Source organism: Paramormyrops kingsleyae, chromosome 6, assembly GCF_048594095.1.
Source record: "Paramormyrops kingsleyae isolate MSU_618 chromosome 6, PKINGS_0.4, whole genome shotgun sequence".
In the NCBI taxonomy this organism is placed as follows: Eukaryota; Metazoa; Chordata; class Actinopteri; order Osteoglossiformes; family Mormyridae; genus Paramormyrops; species Paramormyrops kingsleyae.
The window spans coordinates 5,449,870-5,470,236 of NC_132802.1; the positions used below are offsets into that span (position 1 = coordinate 5,449,870).

The 20,367-nt window shown below is 43.0% G+C and overlaps 3 protein-coding genes across 4 annotated transcripts in view; 2 read left to right on the forward strand and 1 right to left on the reverse strand.

Annotated features, from left to right (window-relative positions):
• Positions 1-18,059, reverse strand: ttc34 (tetratricopeptide repeat domain 34). Its single transcript, XM_072713469.1, has 8 exons — positions 18,007-18,059; positions 8,977-10,400; positions 7,171-7,393; positions 6,633-6,825; positions 5,440-5,606; positions 3,286-3,559; positions 2,851-3,065; positions 1-2,605 (listed from the first exon to the last, which is right to left on the reverse strand). The coding sequence occupies exons 2-8, from the start codon at positions 10,398-10,400 to the stop codon at positions 2,069-2,071; spliced, it is 3,033 nt and encodes a 1,010-aa protein (XP_072569570.1). The 5' UTR covers positions 18,007-18,059; the 3' UTR covers positions 1-2,068.
• Positions 1-20,367, forward strand: part of LOC111859078 (epithelial membrane protein 3-like) — a 234,295-nt gene that overhangs the window by 43,290 nt on the left and 170,638 nt on the right. The window lies entirely within an intron of this gene.
• The window catches only part of LOC111859081 (tumor necrosis factor receptor superfamily member 6B-like), a 15,796-nt gene continuing 11,971 nt past the window's right edge, over positions 16,543-20,367 (forward strand). Inside the window, exon 1 of one of the 2 annotated variants that reach the window (XM_023841447.2) lies at positions 16,543-16,965. In XM_023841447.2, the coding sequence (XP_023697215.1) occupies positions 16,915-16,965 (51 nt within the window). In that variant the 5' untranslated portion in view covers positions 16,543-16,914. Of the gene's footprint in view, positions 16,966-19,714; positions 20,023-20,367 lie in introns of those variants that run through there. The other variant, XR_002841734.2, reaches the window with a different exon arrangement.

Below are 20,367 nucleotides of genomic sequence, written 5' to 3' on the forward strand. Positions count from 1 at the left end.
TCCCCTCCTGTATTTGATTGTCTTGACAGCACCTGACTAACAGAATAACTTTGCACAGACAATGTAAATGCAAATCAATGGTGGTAAAAGAACAGGTTGAGTGGTGTTGGTCACAAGCTGGGTGCTCTTTAATTTTCTCTTCTTGCCAATAATAAACAAGCTGTCACCTTTATCTCATTCATAGCTGAATTTTTTTTTATAAGTTTAAGAATTAAATGATGTGATAATATGATAGCAGCCAGCCCAATTCCCTACTATCAGAAGTTATTTATTACATATGCAAAATAAAAATTGAGGGAGTTACAGGAAGAAAATCTACTAATATTTATTTATAGAGGAAACAATTAATTTACGTTTTCAATGCAGCCTCAGAAAGAAGAAATAATATTCAGTCAAGACCAGTTTTGTTAGATTTGCGTGTCGAAACAGCCAACAAAACAATTCCAGCTTCATGTGGGTAATATCCTTATTGGTTACATTTTTATGTGTACAGGTCATGTCAGGTTGGGGAGCATGCACTGATGCAGCGTGTTACCACACCCACCACACAGCGGAACTCCTCGCGTTCCGTAAGGACCGTTCCATAACTCGCCCTGACTGCAAGTCTCCGAGGAACAGATTCAGATGTGCATAATGCTTCGATTCCTTTTTAAGCAGGACGTGGGCGCAGACAGATTCGTCTAAAAAAAAACACCCCCTTCTTTGGCCTCAGAGCCCTCACAGCCGGCCTCCTCAGTTCCCGGTACAGACTGGAGTTTCCACCAAGTCGTGCGCTGTGACTCCTCTCGATAATATCCAGGGTGCCCTCCGAGATGAAACACCTCCTTCTGGGAACACTGGCAACACCAACACAACCTCGGCAACCTTCAAGGTCTCATCACATCAGAGTCAGCAGTCGCACCCAAGTCTGCAAGTTCTTCACACAAATTGCATACAAACTCATCAGTAACAGCTTGATCTTGGTGTCTGGCTAAGTCTAGCCTCATTCTCCTAGTAGGTGGTAGCCTACTAGATCTAAGCTGAATCTTCAGAGAAGCAAGAACAAGTACACGCTGTGTTAATATACACTTATATTAACTTATATTAACAAGGCTGTGGATGAGTAAGACTAAAAAACTCTGTGGCCAGAAAAAAGGCAGATTTATGACAAGACTAGAAAACAGGTAGAAGTACCCAGACTGACCATGCCCCAGCCTGTCACCAAGTACCCAGACTGACCATGCCCCAGCCTGTCACCAAGTACCCAGACTGACCATGCCCCAGCCTGTCACCAAGTACCCAGACTGACCATGCCCCAGCCTGTCACCAAGTACCCAGACTGACCATGCCCCAGCCTGTCACCAAGTACCCAGACTGACCATGCCCCAGCCTGTCACCAAGTACCCAGACTGACCATGCCCCAGCCTATCACCAAGTACCCAGACTGACCATGCCCCAGCCTGTCACCAAGTATCCAGACTGACCAAGCCCCAGCCTATCACCAAGTACCCAGACTGACCAAGCCCCAGCCTGTCACCAAGTACCCAGACTGACCATGCCCCAGCCTGTCACCAAGTACCCAGACTGACCAAGCCCCAGCCTGTCACCAAGTACCCAGGCTGACCATGCCCCAGCCTGTCACCCACTCTGAGAGAATGACCTTTTTTCTAGATCCTGACCACAGACACTAAGAGGCCAACTCCACACATGTTCATGATGACCCTCCATCTCTTCCATTTCCTCAAAAAATATTTCGTTGCAGATGTTATGGATGCCTTAGATGTTACATATAATATTAAATGCCTGAGGCATCACTGTACAGTGTGTCACTGCAGTCTTGCGAGGGGCTGGGGACTGTTCTAGTGTATGAATCCAAAAAGTCGAGTCAGCCTATTACTGAAATAACAGTGTCAAAGACTAGTCACCCTGACCGGGACGAATCAGTCCCCCTTGGCAGGTTTCGTGGGTCCTTGCTTTGGCAACCCAAAGAGACAGCTGGACTGGCTGGGAGAACTTCCAGTGGGCCTCTCTATCTGGGCAGTGTGGGGGGATGTAATTTCTCTTGCCGCCCTGCAGGGGGCCCCATTCGTCAGTGGACGATGCAGGAGCCGGCAGCCTCTCGCTTGATCCGAGCCCTGAGGCGCCTCAGCCCCACATGACAGGCGTCTACCATCAGGCCACTCTCCGTCAAGCGCCAGGTGTGGCCCAACTGCCGCTCCGTCACCCGCCGCAGGGCCTCCCGCAGGAAGCAGTCCGCAAGGTGCTCCGTGCCGGGCCCGTCCTCGATGCAGCGCAGTGCCTGCTCCGCATGCATCTCCAGCGCTTCGGCGAAATCCCGTAGGCCGGCCTCCTCACGTGAGCTCAGCAGCAGGCTCCGCCCCCGGCGACACAGGTCCTCCGCCCACATCTCGGGGTTCTTGCCCCCGCGCTCTCTGTGGCCATGCACCACTAGGTCCAGGTCAGAGGTGGCACGCTGGTGGAGGCCGAGGCGTGCCAGGCAGGCGGCCCGCTGCCGCCGGTATAGCAGGCTGCCCTCCCCGGACGCTCGTACCGCCACAGTGAGCAACTCCAGCGCTCGCTGCCACTGACCACAGATTGAGAAGTAGCTGGCTTCATGTGCGGAAGCCTGTCAAAAACACAGCATTTCAACCCATATTCCAAATGTTTAGGGCTTGTGTATCCCCTTCAGTCACAGCTGCCGACGGTGAAAAGAAAACGATAATGATGGTCTTCCCTGGAAGTGTGTAATGACTCTGTGGCATTTAGACTCCTTAATGGGTTCCTAATAATTTGACTTGTGTGCAGTGTGTGACTCATGGGGTCCCGTAAGCTTTATGAGGATGCACTGTTGCCGGACACGTCCCTGCCTACCTGCGCCAGAGGCTTCCTGTGAGCCGCGCTGACAAGCGCAAGCAGGAAGTCCAAGATGACGGGCTCTGACTCTGCCATCGCGCTTAGCCCCTTGGCTGCGGCCCGGAAGTTCCGTCGCCACGCCTCCACCACCCCCCACCTGCCCTGGGCTTCAGGCTCCTGTGACTCCTGGCCAAAGATTTTGCACAGGTGTGTACCTGCTGCCTTTATATCACCTGAAAGAAGGAAGGAGGATCATCTGAGGCATGCAAATCACAGTGTCACAGTTGATATTTGGGGCAGGGCAAGAACAACATCCAGGGATTTTTACCATCCTCTGCACTTCTGTTCTTGTGTATTGGAACTGGTCTTCGGCAATGGAAGATGACACAAAATGGGGACACGAGAACACAAGTCCAGTCAAATACGCATATTGAGAAAAATCCTCTGTCTTACCTTTGGCGATTAATATATCGATGTATAAGAGGTTCCCCCTGGGCTCTAGGCATTCAGTTTTCATCAGGATTCCTCCAATAAGAAAGGCTTGCCTGAGAGGCTGCTCCCCACAAGGAATCGAATTGGCTCCAATGATCTCAGAGAGGTTGGCCCTACAGTGTTGATGCAGCCAATCACAGACAAGTTTCCTGGTCTTGCCCTTCAGCAATAGAATCTCCTGAGTGACAGCATCAACATCGACTTGGAGGGCTGCCAGCACATCACTCATGCATTCCTGGGAAAACAGGCACAAACAGTACAAAGCTCAAACTTTAATATATTAAAAGACAAACATTTTTATCCATATTTCACAATGAGAGTTTTGCTTTTTATATGCTGTTCTATAAAGTTCAATACCGTTAAAAGGTAAATTAAAAAGTAAATGAGCAATAGCAAAAATTACAAAATTGAGTGACAGAGTGGCTCAGGCAGCAAGCACGCTGAACTGTTGTGCACACACTGATATTACGACCAGATGATGTTCTTTCTGTATTACATGAATTCCCAAATCCCAACAGCCAGTGCAACTCCAAATTTTTTATTGCTTGCGCAACCCTTGACAGTTAACATGCTAGCAAGAAAGTCCAGTGGCAGACTGGTCCAGAAACAATACGTATTTCCTGTCCAGGGAATACAATAAAACCTGTACCAAAGTTATGTTTCTTATCACTATAATAATTATAATAATTATTATTTTTATTTTTTTTCACTAAGTAAGATACATTTATTTATATAGCACATGTCACAGTCAAGGTCACAAAGTGCTTTACAACAATAAAATAAAATATCATTGGAACAGGTGATGAGGCGATAAACAGCAAGACAATAAGCAATGGTCTGAGTACAATGCCTCTAGTTACTCCTCTAGTTACTCCTCAAATCAGCATATAACTGACTAGATGGAAAATCCAGCAGTATAGTAGGCAGCGCAAATATGATTACAATCTATTAAAACCTTGTTTAACAAGATTATCTGACCCGCTCTTTAAAAGACTCCACCCTGGCCGCACTTCCCAAAGACAGCGGCAATGCACTCCACAGAGCCGGGGCTCCATACCCAAAAGCTCTGTTACCGTGAGGTTTCAGGCAAGTATGTGGGACGGTGAGCACGTTTTCTTCAGATGACTTTAAAGCAACAGAGCACAGTGCAAATAAAGTAAATCAGGTAAATAACTCGAGGCCAGGACATGAAAAACCTTAAAAGTACTAATTAAAATTAAAAACTGGATCCTATAAGGTTACATGGGACCATTTGCCAGATGTAGTAAGCAGACATGTGGAAGCATTCTGACTGTAAGCAGCATGAAGTCACCTTATTGAGAGAGGAAAACAGAGAATTACAGCAGTCAGAGTGAGAAGACACATGCATGAATACGCATCTCCATATCTTGGTTAGAAACAATTACCCTCAGCTTACTAATGTTGCGTAAATAACCCACAGAAGCATGAGAAGTAAGATCTAAACCACTCGAAAGCAGAGCCAGAAATATTCACCCAGTCACCCAATCTATTAATCAAAATGTGATGTGATGGATCAAACACAGAGCGAAGATCTAAACGCAGCAACGCAGAACTATCACCTGAATCAACAGCAATAAAAACCCTCAAAAGGACAGATTCAGCAGAAAGAAATGCATGACCTGGAACTGGCCCTACAAACTGTTCACTTGCAAGACAGCCGTATGTTACTGTGCTGCCACCTTTTCCAGGATTTTAGACATAAAAGGCAACTTTGAAATGGGTCTATAGTTTGAAGACACATTTGGGTCTAAATTTGTTTGCTTGAAATAAGAAGGAACAATCCTGGTGTTCTTGGAAGAATCAACAAAAGCTAAAATAGTTGCTACAATAGGTGGTAGGGCCCTGATCAATAGTGAAAAACAAACAGTATCTACTTGGCTTCATTTTGTTGACTATAATTAAAATGCTGCAGGTACATTTGTTCTAGTGAAGAGTTTACTTGTTCATTCGTCCGTGTAATTTCAGATTCAAAAAGTGTTTAGTGTTTCACCAAATGATTACTTCCATTACAGCATTAAGACATTTACAATCGTTTAAAGAGTTGAAACCCCAGTTTGCGTCAGTTCATAGAAGGAGGCAAATATGGTGCCATACCTTCTGCTGCTTGAGCATCAGGTATGTGAAGCCCCTCCCACACCGAGCCTGCACATGCTCAGTGTGCTCTCGCAGAATGGCCGTGAAGTCAAAGATGGCGGTCTTGTGCTGTCCCACTCGGGCATAGCATCGCCCCCTTGCCAGCAAAGACTCGGTTGCCTCTCCACCTGCAGAGAGCAGTATTACTAAATTACACCTGCACTAAACCCGTAAACAGGAAATTGCCATTTTATGCTTAGAATACATAAATCAAACAGCAGTGCTCACTGGAAGTCTAAGGACGCTTGCATAATTCAGTAAAAGTGTGGCAGTCTCATAGGCCTCATATCAAAACCCCACTGACAAACAATGTTTAACAGAGGAGAGAGACAGGTAAGGAGCATATGCACCGATAGAGTGCGTTGCTGCACCCACCTCAGGGATGGAAACCTGAGTGCAGCCATGTGGGGGATGATACCTCAGCACCACACTAGTCCGAATGGACCAGTGTGAGGTTTTTTCCAGTGGCTGGAGGGCCAATCCTGCCACCTACCCCCAAGTTATTCCCTGTAAGTTGGAGGACGTCCTTACAGGGTTGGATGTAGATTAAAGTCATACCCAGGAGGAAGCAATCGCAGGTTAAGGGCCTTGATCAAGGGCCCAATGGAGTAGAATCACTCTGAGGATTCAAATGTTTAACATATCTACACATATCTTCCACACGGACATTTTGTTTTGAAGTGTCAATTTCTTTGTCTGACTCATTCATAATTGCCATTTTGCTATTAATTGTAGTTATAGTCATTGGCTCGCAAAGGGGTACTAAACAAGCATTTACTGTTTTATGTTATTTCAAAGGCTAATTAAATTACTAATTAAAAAGCACCCAATGAGACTGTTGTCATTTAACTTAACTCAGAACAGCTCTTTTTGAACAGTATTTTGGGTTTCAGTTTCTTACTACTTGAAATCAATGTTTTACTTAAAACTACTGGTTGATTAATTACAAATTAACAAACAAATTAATAAAGTTGTGATTTTTTTTAAGCACCAATAAATTTGCAATTTCTACTAAATTAAGCAAGTGTCCCAAGATTTTCTGTGAGCGCTGTATGTTCTGTTTTTATTATTTTGAACCAAAATAAATCTCTCTGTACAATGCACTAATCCACTGAATGGGTCCTGAGACCCAATCAAAGTCTGCAAATGCTGACCTGAGGAGATGATGGCAATAGACAGGTATGCTATCGCTTCCCTGACATCCTGCTCTTTCCCTGGGGCTGCCAAAATGCGCTCGGCTGCCGCATGACAGTGTCTTTGCAGCAAGGCCCGGTCCTCTGGAGATGCCACAGCCAGTAGGGGGCATAAGCAGCTGGTGTCACCACATTGGATCAGCTTCTTGAGCAGCTGGACAGCAGGTGATGTGGAGGGTTAACTACCTGGACTCTCAAGCCCTCGGAAGGGTTCTACTGTTGTACCCTGAGGTGAGGTTTTAACTGTAACTTTGGGAAATAGTATTTTTGGGGGAAATCTGAAAATATACTAATAACTATTTTTTTTTTTTTACTTAATCTGACAAAAAAGACAAAAACGATCACAGGAGTGAGGTTTTATCTTAATTTTAGGAATATTCATAACATTTACAATGCAAAATCAGGGCAATGGGACATTTTTGGATCTCAGCTGTAGGGATTGAGGGAGGTTTCCGTCTGCGTCGCTCATTTTCTTCCTCCCCGGAACAGCATCACCCACCTGGTTCGCGTCGTACAGAAAGCCACGGTGCAGCTGCAGCAGGGTCAGGCGGGCCAATAGGGGTGAGCGGCCCTGGGCATGCCCTGCGGACAGCAACAAGCGGTGGGCTTCCTCCGGGCGGTGCAGGCTGTACAGGGCATCCGCTGCCAGGACTCGTGGGGCATCCGTGCTGGGCTCCAGCTCCATCAGCAGCGTGGCCAGGGCATGCACCCCCAGAAGGGCCCTAACCACACCCAGGAGGACAGGGCTCAGTGGGCACAACCAGGCACTAGCTAATGCACCCAGATTCTACTCCCATGGCAACAACAGACACACAAATCAAACAGATAAGGACAATGCTGGACTCTCCGCCAAGATGTGGACACCCTGTGATCAGCAAGAGCTGTATCTTTGTCATCTGTTATTCTCCAGCTGGACCTGCACCCTTTGACACAGCGTCATGGGGAATTCTCTGAGATGATCTCATTGTTACTTGTCAAGTAGATCCTTCTAGGTGACGTTGGGAGCAATGCTGTGCCTTAAGGTTCAGTTTTTGCCCCCCCCGTCTCTTTTTCTTACACTGTACCTCTCTAGGTCCAATCATCCAGTCACATGGCTTCTCCTACCACTATTTTGCAGACGGCATCCAATTGTACCTAACCGTTCCTCAAGAGGACGTCAGAGTCTCAGCTTCGATTGCCGTGTGTCTTGCAGAACTCGGAAGGCGGATGAAGAATCACTATCTCCACCTGAACATTTCAAAGAACAGGTTCCTTGTCTTTCCTTTCAAAGCAGACCGCCGTATTTTCCAGCTTAGATCATCAACATTGTCCCTGTCAAGGTTTGCTAGAAACCTAAAGGTAATTCTGATGACAGATATCCTTTGCTAACCACATTGCAGCTATTTCCTGATCTTCTACATTTATTTATATGAAATCAGGACGATCAGACCTTATGTATCAGTACTTGCCACCTCACTTTAATTACTGTAACTCTGCCAAAATGTGCTGGCAAAACCAATGCAGATGATTCACAATCCAGCATCTGAAATCCTCTCATCTGATTGTCTTTCTGCTTTGGCTCCCTATGTGCTCACGCCGATTTAAGTTCAAGTCCTTGGTGCATCCAGAACCTATGATATAATGGTACATGTCTAAACCAGGTTGCTCCTCTACATTTTCTCTCATTTTACACATTCTGCAAGCTATCATCAGCTGCTGATCTCAACATTTGAAAACAAGTCTCAGTCTAGACATTTTCCATCCGTGGTTCTTTGATGACGGAACAAGTTGCCGAATCATATCCAGTCAGCAGCGCCGCTGACAACTTTTAAGAAACATCTCGAGACCAATTTCTTGCGTGAACACTTCATCAAACTCATCCTAGCGCTGACCCTCCCTCTGTTTTCATTCACTGTTGCATTGTTATGGTCTCAGTGGGCCACATTCTCACACAGGGTGCCCTTTTCCTGTAACTCGCACGGGTTTTGATCTGACTAGCCTTTTTGATGTTAAGTTCTAACAATGTTTGTGTACCTCTGTCTAGAGGGCTAAGTTGCACTTGTTACTCATCATTCTTTGGAAGGCCAGCTTGTAACCTCAAAGGCGGTTCCATTACAGATAAATGCTTTTCATGCATTAACTGCCTCTCTTGAATGTAGCTTTGAACAAAAGCATCTGCTAAACAAATAGACATGATGGGTTGTGTGGGTTATTCCCTGCCTTTGGTCCATAGTGTCCGTAATAGGCTATGCCCCTCTGTGACCCTGAATAGGAATGGAATGGCAAATGGAAATGGTTAAGGTGAATAATATGTGGAGGACAGTACCCTTCTTTGGCAGGGGAGTAGCTGTCTTTGCCCTCCGCTGATTGTTGTTGATCATTCTGCCCGCGTTCTGAGTGTAATGTGGGCATGCATGAGACCATCTGGCTGCCTGCCCCCTCCAGAATGGCGCGCCCTTGCTCCAGCAGCACGGTACACAGCAGGCCCCGGCAGTTCCAGGGCACAAGGCACCGCACTGCCAAAGCCGCGTCCTGATGTTGAAGCCGACTGGCGGTCATATAATCCAGGGCCGTCAGGTAGTGGGAACCACCCAGCATGCGCAGGAGCCCTCGGCCACAGAGTGCCCGCACACAACTGGGAGGATGGGGGGCGCTGTGTTCAATTACTGCCTGGAAGTCCTCCAGCGCCCCCTGATGGTCCCCGGAGAGAAGGCAGGAATAACCCCGAAGCACATGCACAGTATTCTGGTAGCTCTGGCAGGTAGAGGAGGCGCTAATCAGCTGGCTGCAGATGGACAGTGTTTCCTTAAATTCCCCACGCAGCAGGAGGCCGTCGGCTAAGCGCACGCGCAGCTCCCGCCCACCTCCGTTTGGCTCCAGGTGACACAAGGCCTGCAGCTGGGTGATCACGGGGTCCAGCAGCTCCACACCCTGAGAAGAGCGCAGGTCAGACCGTGCCAGCACTGCCTCCCTGTACTGCAGCAGCCCCCGTTCTGCCTCCTGCCTCATCTCTGTACAGACGACCGCCCTTGTGGCTTGGCTGGAAAGCAGTCTGTGGAACTGCTGCCTCGCGCTGGCAGGGTGGACGCCGAAGGCTTCTCCCAGATCCTTACAAGTCTCAGCTCCTTTATCCCTGGCGGAGAAATTAGCGGCTGCCCTACTGACCAAAAGGCGGGCCCTCCTCTCTGGTGGCAGCTGCTGGAAAGTTTCCCCGTTTCCTTCTGCATCAGGATCCAGCTGCACATCCTGTCCTCGAAGAGCAAGGGAACACGCCTCTGCACTCTCTCCAAACCTGTGCAGGTGGAACAAAACCAAGGCTCTCAGCTCCTGCACCTGGGAGTCCCTTGGGCCGATGGCTGCCAGGAAACAGAGACTTTCATGCACCTCTTCCAGCTTTGATCTCTCCTCATGCCCTGTGTCACCAGTGAGCTCTTTCTCAGCCAGGAGCCTGCTGATATGCTGGGCCGTTTGCTCCACGAATGCTGTCAGTATTATGGGCAGGTGCTGAGTCTGTCTGACCCTGATCAGTCTTACAGTCTCTGTTTTATTTTCTCGGAAAGCTTGCATGTAGAGATGCAGGCTTTTGGGACTCTCTGGCTTTGAGAGCAGAAAGGTCAAGGCTCTCGTTAGCTCCACAGCTAGATTATTAGAATTGTCCATTGAAGTAGCTTTTTTCCCCTCCAGCGGGGCAGAACGACGCGTTACGTCCTCCTCGTTGCCCCGGCCAGCTCCGGGTTTGACAGACTCCATCTTAAACAGAGAGGAAGGAAAGTTGTCAGGGATCAACATTGACAGAAACCAGCAGCCAGACCTTTGCCGGCTCATTCCTTCACTCTCACTGCCTTGGTTTCCCCATAAATACTGAGCCAAGCTTTGAGACTAGAATCCAGCCTCTCTATCCGTTGCCTCACAAGCGTGGCCCCTGCTCACCCATAATGTACAGAGTCGGGTCACTCTCTTGGTTTCCTGTCTCCCTGCATAGGTCTTCTGTGCTGGCCTCCTGACACATATTCATCACGATTTCTCGGTTTTTGTCAAACAACCCTCACAAAATTGTTTCGTCTTGTTCAAAGTATTTTAGAATGTATTCAAATGTATGGAAAATTATGCGACTTGAAAAAAACTTTTTTTAAGAAATGCAGCCAATTCATAAATAATGTACTTGAATAATAAGTACCTGAAAACATCACTTTAAGAAAAAATATATGTGCGATAACATTAAATTAGAAAGAAATCCGCCTGTTGTAGATTACAAATGGATTACAGTAGATGCACTTTCATTGTCTTCATTGTCCATAGAAAAATGCTGGACCTATAGAGGCTGGCAGCTCGGCTATTATTCTAAAGCATTATTATTATTTAGTCTTTTACTGGAGACCACGTGTTTATCCTTAAACAAACACTCCTTTGCCAAAAAGGTAGATACACGTCTTGTTCCTATGGTTCTCTTTTATGAGACAAAAATTATGTAGGTCACTTGTAAAAAACATGTGGTTACTAAAAATTAGGTATGGTTTTGCAACAAAAAAAAGGGATTTTTTTTTGTGTTTTGCTACAAAAAATCGAGTCCTTTCGACATTTTAAAAACGTTTTTATATGTCCAAATATAAAGGCATTAAAATGGGCTGTGAACTATGCATAAACCTTTTAGTCTTGGAGTAGTTATTTCTACTATTAAAAATCGTCCCGCAATGGAAAATAAACCGCTGCCTCCCGTTTTATACTGGGCGATCCCGTATTATAATTGGCGGCTTTCAACCCTAGTTACGAATGTTGAATGAATGATTATAGTAATCGGTTACCTTCTCGTAATGTCTGTATGCGCTTCTGTTTGTCCGTGCTTCGTAATTTTATGATTATTTCTACTATGAGCAAGAGATGATGTTGTTTACGCGTAGATCTAATTTACGGAAACCATGAAGACGCTGATACGATAGTCATAATGTCAGGTGATGTAAAAGCTTATTTTGCTTCTGGCGTTTTAGTGACTAAGACCGCATGACGCTTCTCAGTAATTAAACGCAGAAATGAAACACATGATCTAAATTAGATATTCTTTTCAAAACTGTTTAAATTGTCTTACTCACATTAGGGAGGATCTATAAACTTATCGTCGATGGCCTTTAAAATGTACCGATTCCACCTCTGAACCAATATACAAAAAACAAACAGTGTTTTAAGATACGTTTCTTTTCTTTTCACAGTTTACTTTTCAGAGACATGTCTTGCGATCTTAGCTTAGTTCCGTTACTAGGGAAACGATACACAAGGACGTCCCACACCAGGAGTCAGTTAGGAAAACTGACACCTCTCTATTCAGTCCTTAAAGACGCCCGACACTGTTTTAGTACAACAAAAAAAAGTGAGAAGCAAACTCAACAAAGTGTTATCCAGTTAAATGAGTGGGATGATTGTTTTTGGTCACACCTTAAAAAAAAACAAAAAAAAAACACACACACAGGATATTAGATCAGCAGAGTGATTTTCACAGTGGGGCCCTTATTCAGGGGGGTGGTTACCATTTTTACTCCAGAGACTGCCTGGCCCTGCATCCTCAACTGTATGTCACTCTGGATGAAAATATACACTAATATATTATTATATAAACGGGGGAGGGGGGGATGACTATTCTCTACGGCATTCATTCACCTTTCACATCTACTCTCATCATCAGAAAGAAAGTGAAATTTACCCATTTCTTGTACTGCGCCAATGAACACAGGTTTAAGCAAGAAAAAATATAGAATGAACATAATTGATCCTAAAAAGTGTTCTGCAAGCTACTTATTGGTTCCCTTAAAAAAATTGTTCATGAACAGGTATTTGTTTTTAGATAATTATACAACTAAACGTCCATCTGTAACAGTCTTGATGACAATACAGCCTAATCCAGAGCATCCAAATATTGTATATATCCATAGCTGTTTATTTCTGAGCTTTAGAACAATACATTTATTGCATTCATTAATAATCACAGATGACATAAATTTGACAAGGGATGCCCACTAGGTGTATAACAGTAGTTCAGTATTTGATATGTTGTTTTAGCTCTGTGTTCCTTTATCAATAGTGTGTCATGTGTCAGGGTCAGCCCCTGCTGTGGTCCTACTGTGTCCCTTCCCTGTTTGACCAGCAGACGTTGCTGGTCATCCCGTCCTTCATGTTAGTCTTTGTTCTCCTCTGTTACCTGTCTGGTCATGTGGCTCAATGTGTTGAGCATGTGGTTATCTGTGTACCTTCTGTCCTGGGTTTGACTCCCGCCTCCTCTGTTTTTGTATTTTGCTCCCTAGTGTTTCATTTGAGTTTCTTTAGTTCTTGTGTCTGATTTTGTAGTTGGTTTTGGTTTTGTTCCTTGTGCCCCTGCTTGTGTCTTTACCTGTTTAATGCCCTAGTGTTGGTTTCTGTTTCCCTGTGTCCTTGGTTAGTTCTTAGTTTCCCTGTTTTTAGTTCCTTTGAGTTATTAGTTTCACCTGTGCCCTGTTTCCCTAGTCTCTGTTAATTAGTCTCACCTCTCCTGTGTTAGTCTCGTTACCCCTTTAGTATTTTAGTTCCTGCTTCTGTTTAGTTCCTCAGTGGTTCATTTTCTGTGTTGTGTGTTGTTGTGGTTCCGATGGTTCCGATGGTGCCGATGTTTGATGGTTTTGATATTTTCAGTGTTCAACGTGTATTTGGTTTTTGTTATTTAGTCTTGTTTAATCCCTTTCAGTTTTTGACCCTCGTGGTCCTTTTTGGTTTTGTAGTGTTTTCTGTTTTCTTTAATAAACCACTTTTCTGTTCCTGGAGCCGCTAGTGGGTCGTCCACCCTTTTTGTGCCCGAGCCGCCCGGAACCTTGACAGTCATGGATCGCTCTGGGGAATCCATATCATCATCCTAGCCACGCCCCCCCCCCCCCCCCAAAAAAAACTCACTGGCCCGGTTTCACTTGAGACACAAACAGCTCTGGGAAATAAATAGAAGACCACTCTATATTTTAAAAAAATATCTGCATTTTTGAATCCTGGTTCTGGCAGTAGGTTATACTGCAAGGCAAGAGGCTTCCAGGCTCAAAGTTTCTAAGACATGACACAAGAACAAGGTGCAGCAGGATACAGAGGAATAACCAAAAACCAGCCAGGTAGGGGGCAGAAGCAACTTTCTAAAGCCAGAGATGACCGTCAACTTGTATGTAACAAAATATGCACTGATATCTAGGAACATATTACAAAAAATATTCCGTCATGTGAAAAAAAATGACACCCTCTTTCAGTTCTATGGTTTTATGTATCAGGACATGATAAAAAAAAATAATCTTGTCCTTACCAGGTTCAAAAATCATTTAAATCTAACCTCATGTTAGAAATTGCATGTGTGAAAAACTAAGTACAGACGCTACACTACTTACAAACGAGTTACGTTCCGAACGGCCATTCACAATTTGAAATGTTCGTAAGTCATTATTCAACATCATTTTAAGGGTATATGCAAGTACTAACAATTAGGATGCTGGGAGTACGCACGCTACACTGCTGCGCGGCGGGAGTAGCGGCCAGAAGTCATACTAGGCGGAACTGGCGCGCAGAGAAAAAATGATGTTGCGGACAGGAAACAGGAGCCCAATGAACACAATTTGGACTTACAGTCCTCTTCATTCGTATGTCCGAAAGTTCGTAAGTAGAGGAGCGTCTGTACACCAGATGATTCAGTAGCTTGTAGAACCACCTTTAGCAGTAATAACTTGAAGTATTCATTTTCTGTATGACTTTATCAGTCTCTCACATGATTGTGGAGGAATTCTGACCCACTCTTCTTTACTTTGTTGCTTCAGTTCACTGAGGTTTGTGGGAATTCGTTTATGCACAGATCTCTTAAAGCTCTGCCCCAGCAAATCAATCGGATTGAGGTCTGGACATTGACTGGGCCATTGCAACACCTTGATTCTTTTCTTTTTCAGCCATTCTGTTGTAGATTTGCTGGTGTGCTTGGGATCATTGTCCCAATTTCGGCCAAGCTTTAGCTGTCGGACTGATGGCCTTACATTTGACTCTACTATACTTTGGTATGCAGAGGAGTTCATGGTCGACTCAATGACTGCAGGTGCCCAGGTCCTGTGGCTGCAAAACAAGCCCAAATCACCCTTCTACCACCATACTTGGTAGTTAATATGAGTAGTTTGTGCTGATATGCTGTGTTTGGTTTTCAGCAAATGTGGCGCTGTGCATTATGACCAAACACCTCTACCTCATCTCTCCGAAGGACATTTAATCTGTTCCAGAAGTTTTGTTTTTGTTCAGATACGACTTTGCAAACTTAAGCCATGCTGCCATGTTATTTTTAGAGGGAAGAGACTTTCCCCTGGCAACCCTTCCAAACAAGCCATCCTTGTTCAATGTTTTTCTAATTGTACTGTCATACTGTCACACACACAACATTTAACATGCTAACTCAGTTCAGTATAGTCTGAGATGCAGCTCTTGACTTTTTGCAATTTCTCTGAGCGTTGCACGGTCTGACCTTGGGGTGAATTTTCTGGGACGTCCACCCTGTGGGAAGATTGGCAACTGCCTTGCATGTCTTCCACTTAATCTTTATCACTGTAGAATGATGGACTTCAAGTTGTTTGGCATTTCCCAGTTCACAGGCACCGAGACTAAGCCAGCTGAGCTACATACGGCCCCCTTTTTTCACACATTGTTCCTGCGTTTTGGCTTAGTCTTTGTTAAATAACTAATGACATGGTGTAATATGTCATGTGTTGTTGTTCATCTGAGGTTGTATTTTCCTAATTGTAAGACCTGCTAAGGACCAGATGATTTTCAATTATGCCCTGATATGTAAAACCTTAGAATGACTGTATGTTTGCCAAGCGTGCTGCTCTTAGGGAAGTGCTAGTGATTTTCCTGAATATAAAAATACTGTGAAAGAATATATAACCATGCAGACATGCATCCATCTGTTTTCCATGACTCTGCTTATGCACTATGGGGCATCAAAAATCTGAGGCCTACCCCAGGAAAGACAGGGCATAAAGCAGGAACTCCCCCTCCCGAGTGTACAGATTAAAAATACAATAAGAATGAAAATAGTTTAAAACACTCACAGAAGCATGCAAATGTGTCGGAAGTGGTACATAATAGAGTTTCCCCACATTGAAATTTGCATTATACAGTCTGAGAAAGTATTTTGGTGAGTACTTTATCGTAAAGATGAAAGCCGTAAGCACTTTCAGAATGAATGCAGCCACAGAGAAATTAGGGGCTAAAATTAGGGGCTAAAACCCATTCACTGCAAGATTCCAGTATCAATGAATTCTGAGTAAGTTGCAGTAACTTCTGACCAGGGGCTTTCTGTTCCTGGAAGTAAACTAATAGCCAAGGTTATAGGAGCATACTGTGCATTGAGTATTATACAGTAGATCAGGTGTGTTACGCTCTGCAGGGTGGTGGATTTCCAGGAGCAGGCTTGGTGACCACTGATTTAAAGTAAAGTTGCAGAAGAATACATACACTTCCTTCCTGTCCATTTCCTTTTCTAAGAATTAGTTTATTGATTTGGAAAAAGAATACGAACGAATTTAGGAACACTTAAGACAGAGACAAAAATAATATCAACTGCTGATGAAGTTCTCAGTTTCCTATTATTAAAATTGTAGACCAGAGACTACACCACAGGGAAGGACATGGTTCCGTGAAACTATCCGAGCTTTTTAAACATTAAAGTATTTATCGTTTAACACAGGGGCGTTGAAAGGCTCGTGACCCTCTGGATTAACATCACTGTTATTCCGGTCAATTAAGATAAAACATTAATGAACTGTAAGTTATTCTAAGTAAAGTATAACAATTTTCCAAGAATAAGTCTCATCAATGGTATTTTGTGTTTTCTTTTTCCCCATTAACAGTGTAAATGCATTGATATAGACCTAAACAGAAAACCACCCGGAGACAATTGTTGAATGGAATCTGGTATCTATTTAATTATTAATCGGTGTACTTTTAGTATGATGTATTTCATACGCACCAATGATGTTGCTCAGGGCTTTAGGTTATCAGAAATGGATGGATCCCCGGCCTCCAGATTGCAGGAATATCTATGTCTTTAAAAGGAAATCGAATGACTCATATAGCGTGACTCATAGCGCGGTATAAATTTAAAAAGACCCTTTGACTGATGCGTTTGCAGTACGTCTAACGACGTTTCTCTTTGTCCGAATAGCACATTGAGAACTGCTTGCCTCTGAAATATTGGCTTTTGAATTTTTATAGTTTGTTGAAGATTTTTTTCACAATGCATGTTCGCTGCTATTGTCCATACCTCTTTTTCTGTCTCATTTTTCAGGTAAGTGTTCCATAAATTAACCTTGAAATCCTGTTCGTTATTATTTAACGAAGCTAGTAGAGGTCATTACTTTAGGGAAAATGCAATGTTTAAGTATTAAGATTCTGAATCGTAATTTTTGCGGAAACATTTATTACATTCTTCGGTAACAGTTTGAAGGGGCGCAAATAATGTAGAATTATTCTATTACTTTTGTATTATTTAACCACAGACTAAATCTTAGTTACATACTGATTTCATGTTAATTCATCTTTAATGAATCGCGACGCTTCTACTCAAGCAATTACTATCACTGATTCTTGGGAAATTGGATAAAACAGATTTTAATTCGGAAAATAAAAAATTACTTAAATTACAAAATATGAAGGTATATCATTATAGACCAAGGTCTTGGCTGTTCAGCAATGTACCGGTGCAACCTCCTCATTTTGTATTTTTTTTATAAAATGGGCATTTTTCAGTTATTACTTTGTTTTTGTCAACATAAAGTCAAAGCTGAGTGTAATGATTTGGGGGGGGGGTATGATTTGGGGGAATGTTGTGGATGTTGGACGACGTAAGCTAAATGAACATGGCATAATAGTGAATTGAGAGAGAGAGGGAAGGCACCCCCCTCCCCTAGGGTTGGACGATATGGGAGAAATATAGGGGGAATTACATAAATAAAAAATATAAAATAGGTTAATGAAACATCACAGGTCATATTGGTATTTATTGTGATCAACAATTATATTTTAGCCTCCGTTAAGGACCCTTTGGAGGTTTTTGTCACCACTGTCAAAACCTGACGGTAGTGACGTCTGACGGTGGCGACAAAAACCTGCTCTTTCACATGATATGCATGAGCTGTTCACATTAGCCATTTTGTTTCCCCTCTGTTGCTAGCTACTTCAGACCTCTTCGTAAAAAGTATACATTTATGTCATAATCTATAATATTATACTTTTTTTTTTACAAAAGAGACGGTGTTGACATGTTATGGTTGTGACAGTATCAGTGTCCAAAAATATGAACAAGTTTAAGAGAAAATAGCAAACTTACAGGAGCTTGAGGGATCTTGAAGCATACAGTAGAGCTGAAGGTTTGAAAATGGGGTCCTCAGGAATGGGGTTGACCTTGTAGCTAATTGTATTGCTTTTTATAAATATTTGACGGTGGTGACGAATATGTGGGACGCATTTTGAGCAACCACAAAGTAATAGTAAATATTGTTCAAAACTCACTGTTTGTAGGTTTTAATACATATTACAATGTACTCTTTCATGCGGAAAAGATATTATTCAGATCAATTATTACTTTTTGTTTTTTTAATCAAGTTGAAATGATTATCCCCTATCTGAGGACAACTGATTTTGTAGGCAATGGGCCAACATATAATAAAAGATAAGCCTATAAAAGAATCTTACATATGTGCAAAGGGCCCCCTAATTATAACCTTGATTCTTTTTATTCATGAAAATTTTATTAATTTCCTACAGAATGAGCACTTTTCTTAGTGGGACATGTTTTTGCCAAAGTGTCAAGAATCGGTGCTATATATTTGTTATTATGTCTGTTAATTCTGTGCACCTTTAGAGTAACAACTTAAGTGGCAAGTCAGGAATTACATTAATAGTTAATACTGATCTCATGTTTGTTAATCATTAATGAATTAATGAATTATCAGTAGTAACTGAGTTATTACTATTTGTGCTCTGTATTGATGTGTATAGATAGCACATGACGTATATAATGTATCAAAATTGTACTCTTTATCACTGCCAATTTGTTCTTTGGACCTCGTAAGTTTCATGGTGCCTATACTCCCATTTAATTTAGTACCCAGTTGCTTATTTATGCATGCGGTCAGCGTCAATATTATTTTTTATAAGAACCCTGCTTTTAAGTTACTATATCCTTATTGCAAGATGCGTAATCAGGCACGGAGTGGCACTAATTTTCAGCCCTGGAGTATTACACCAAAGGCCATTTTGTGCTTGTTCTGGGGAAAGCTTCATAAATAATGTCACAGTTAAGTCTTATTATCCAGATGCATTTATTACTGACATTTCAAGAAGAAAATAAATAATAAATAGCACATTGAACTGTTAAAGCAGCTCGACTTTTGCAGCTATCCTATCGTTTGAGGAACTTCCATTTGTGACACCTCTGCACCCGCTCACTGCGGTCACCCATAAATGACAAGCGATCGCACTCTCGCGCGTGCCGCGTATTTTCGTTCCTATATCTATGCTGAGCAATCGTGGTCTATCGTGTGTGTGTGTGTGTGTGTGTGTGTGTGCGTGCGTGCCTGTGCGAGAAAAGTCGCTTTTTAAGCTTCGGAAGCATTGTTTTACAATTTTTAAGTTCAGACCGGCCAAATATGAAATTTGTCAAATTAATGTGTTTCTCAGCGGGACAACAGTTAAGCGCCCCCCGGGGAATTGTCCCCAGTCTCCCCGATTGCAAGTGTAAGACCTATACTTAATGGGTCAGCTATTTGATTGCGTGATACGTTCTAAAGCTCAAAAATATACTACCAGTCAAAAGTTTTTGTACACCACAGTGTGCAGTTTATTTCATAAACTGCAGATTTTACTTTTATTATTGGAAACTTGAGTGAACAACTATGAATGAAAATAAAAGTCAAATAAAACAAGTTTCCTTTATAACATGCATGGAAAGAGTATGCAGTTACAAAACAGCAGAGAAAATTCTAGGCTGTCTTTCTATAAGGGACATTAAATACAGCTCTGATTCATGAGATAAAACAGTTAACTAGTGCATTTAAAGTTGAAGGACATCCCAGCATTTGAGTCTGTCATCACCACACAACCAGTTAACAGGATGCCAGACATGCACTGTCACACTGTAAAAAATTGCTGTATTTTTAAACCAGTAAATGACTGTATTCGTGTATTTACAGCATTGTACTGTAAAACGCTAGGCATTGTGGGAAGTTTCGTTGCTTTCAACGTATTTACAGCAGTGTTACCGGGAAATTCAGTGCATTATGGGACGTGAATTTCGCCACTTCTCCAAGAACTATTGCTGAAACACTGGAAATTAAATGAAAAGGTAAGTTTTTCTATGCTGTTTTTGTTAATCGGGTGTGCTTACATGGAAGCCATAATCATGTATAGCCTAGTTTGTTTATCTCTATAATACAAATTCGAGTAATTTACAAACTAACTGTAAACTGTAAAACAAAAAAAAATCCAGCAAAAAACGGAAAATGTACTTGCAGAAAATTACCGGCACATTTCCTGTTAACGGACTCTTCCTTCACGTCTCAAGGAAAACATTGTAAATTCACAGTCTTCCACAGTTTGGTGTTCCAAGGAATATTTCTTAAATAATAGTTTATTTTCATTTTTAATTCTTCATTCTGCCAATGCAGATTTGTTTAATACATGGTGTTGT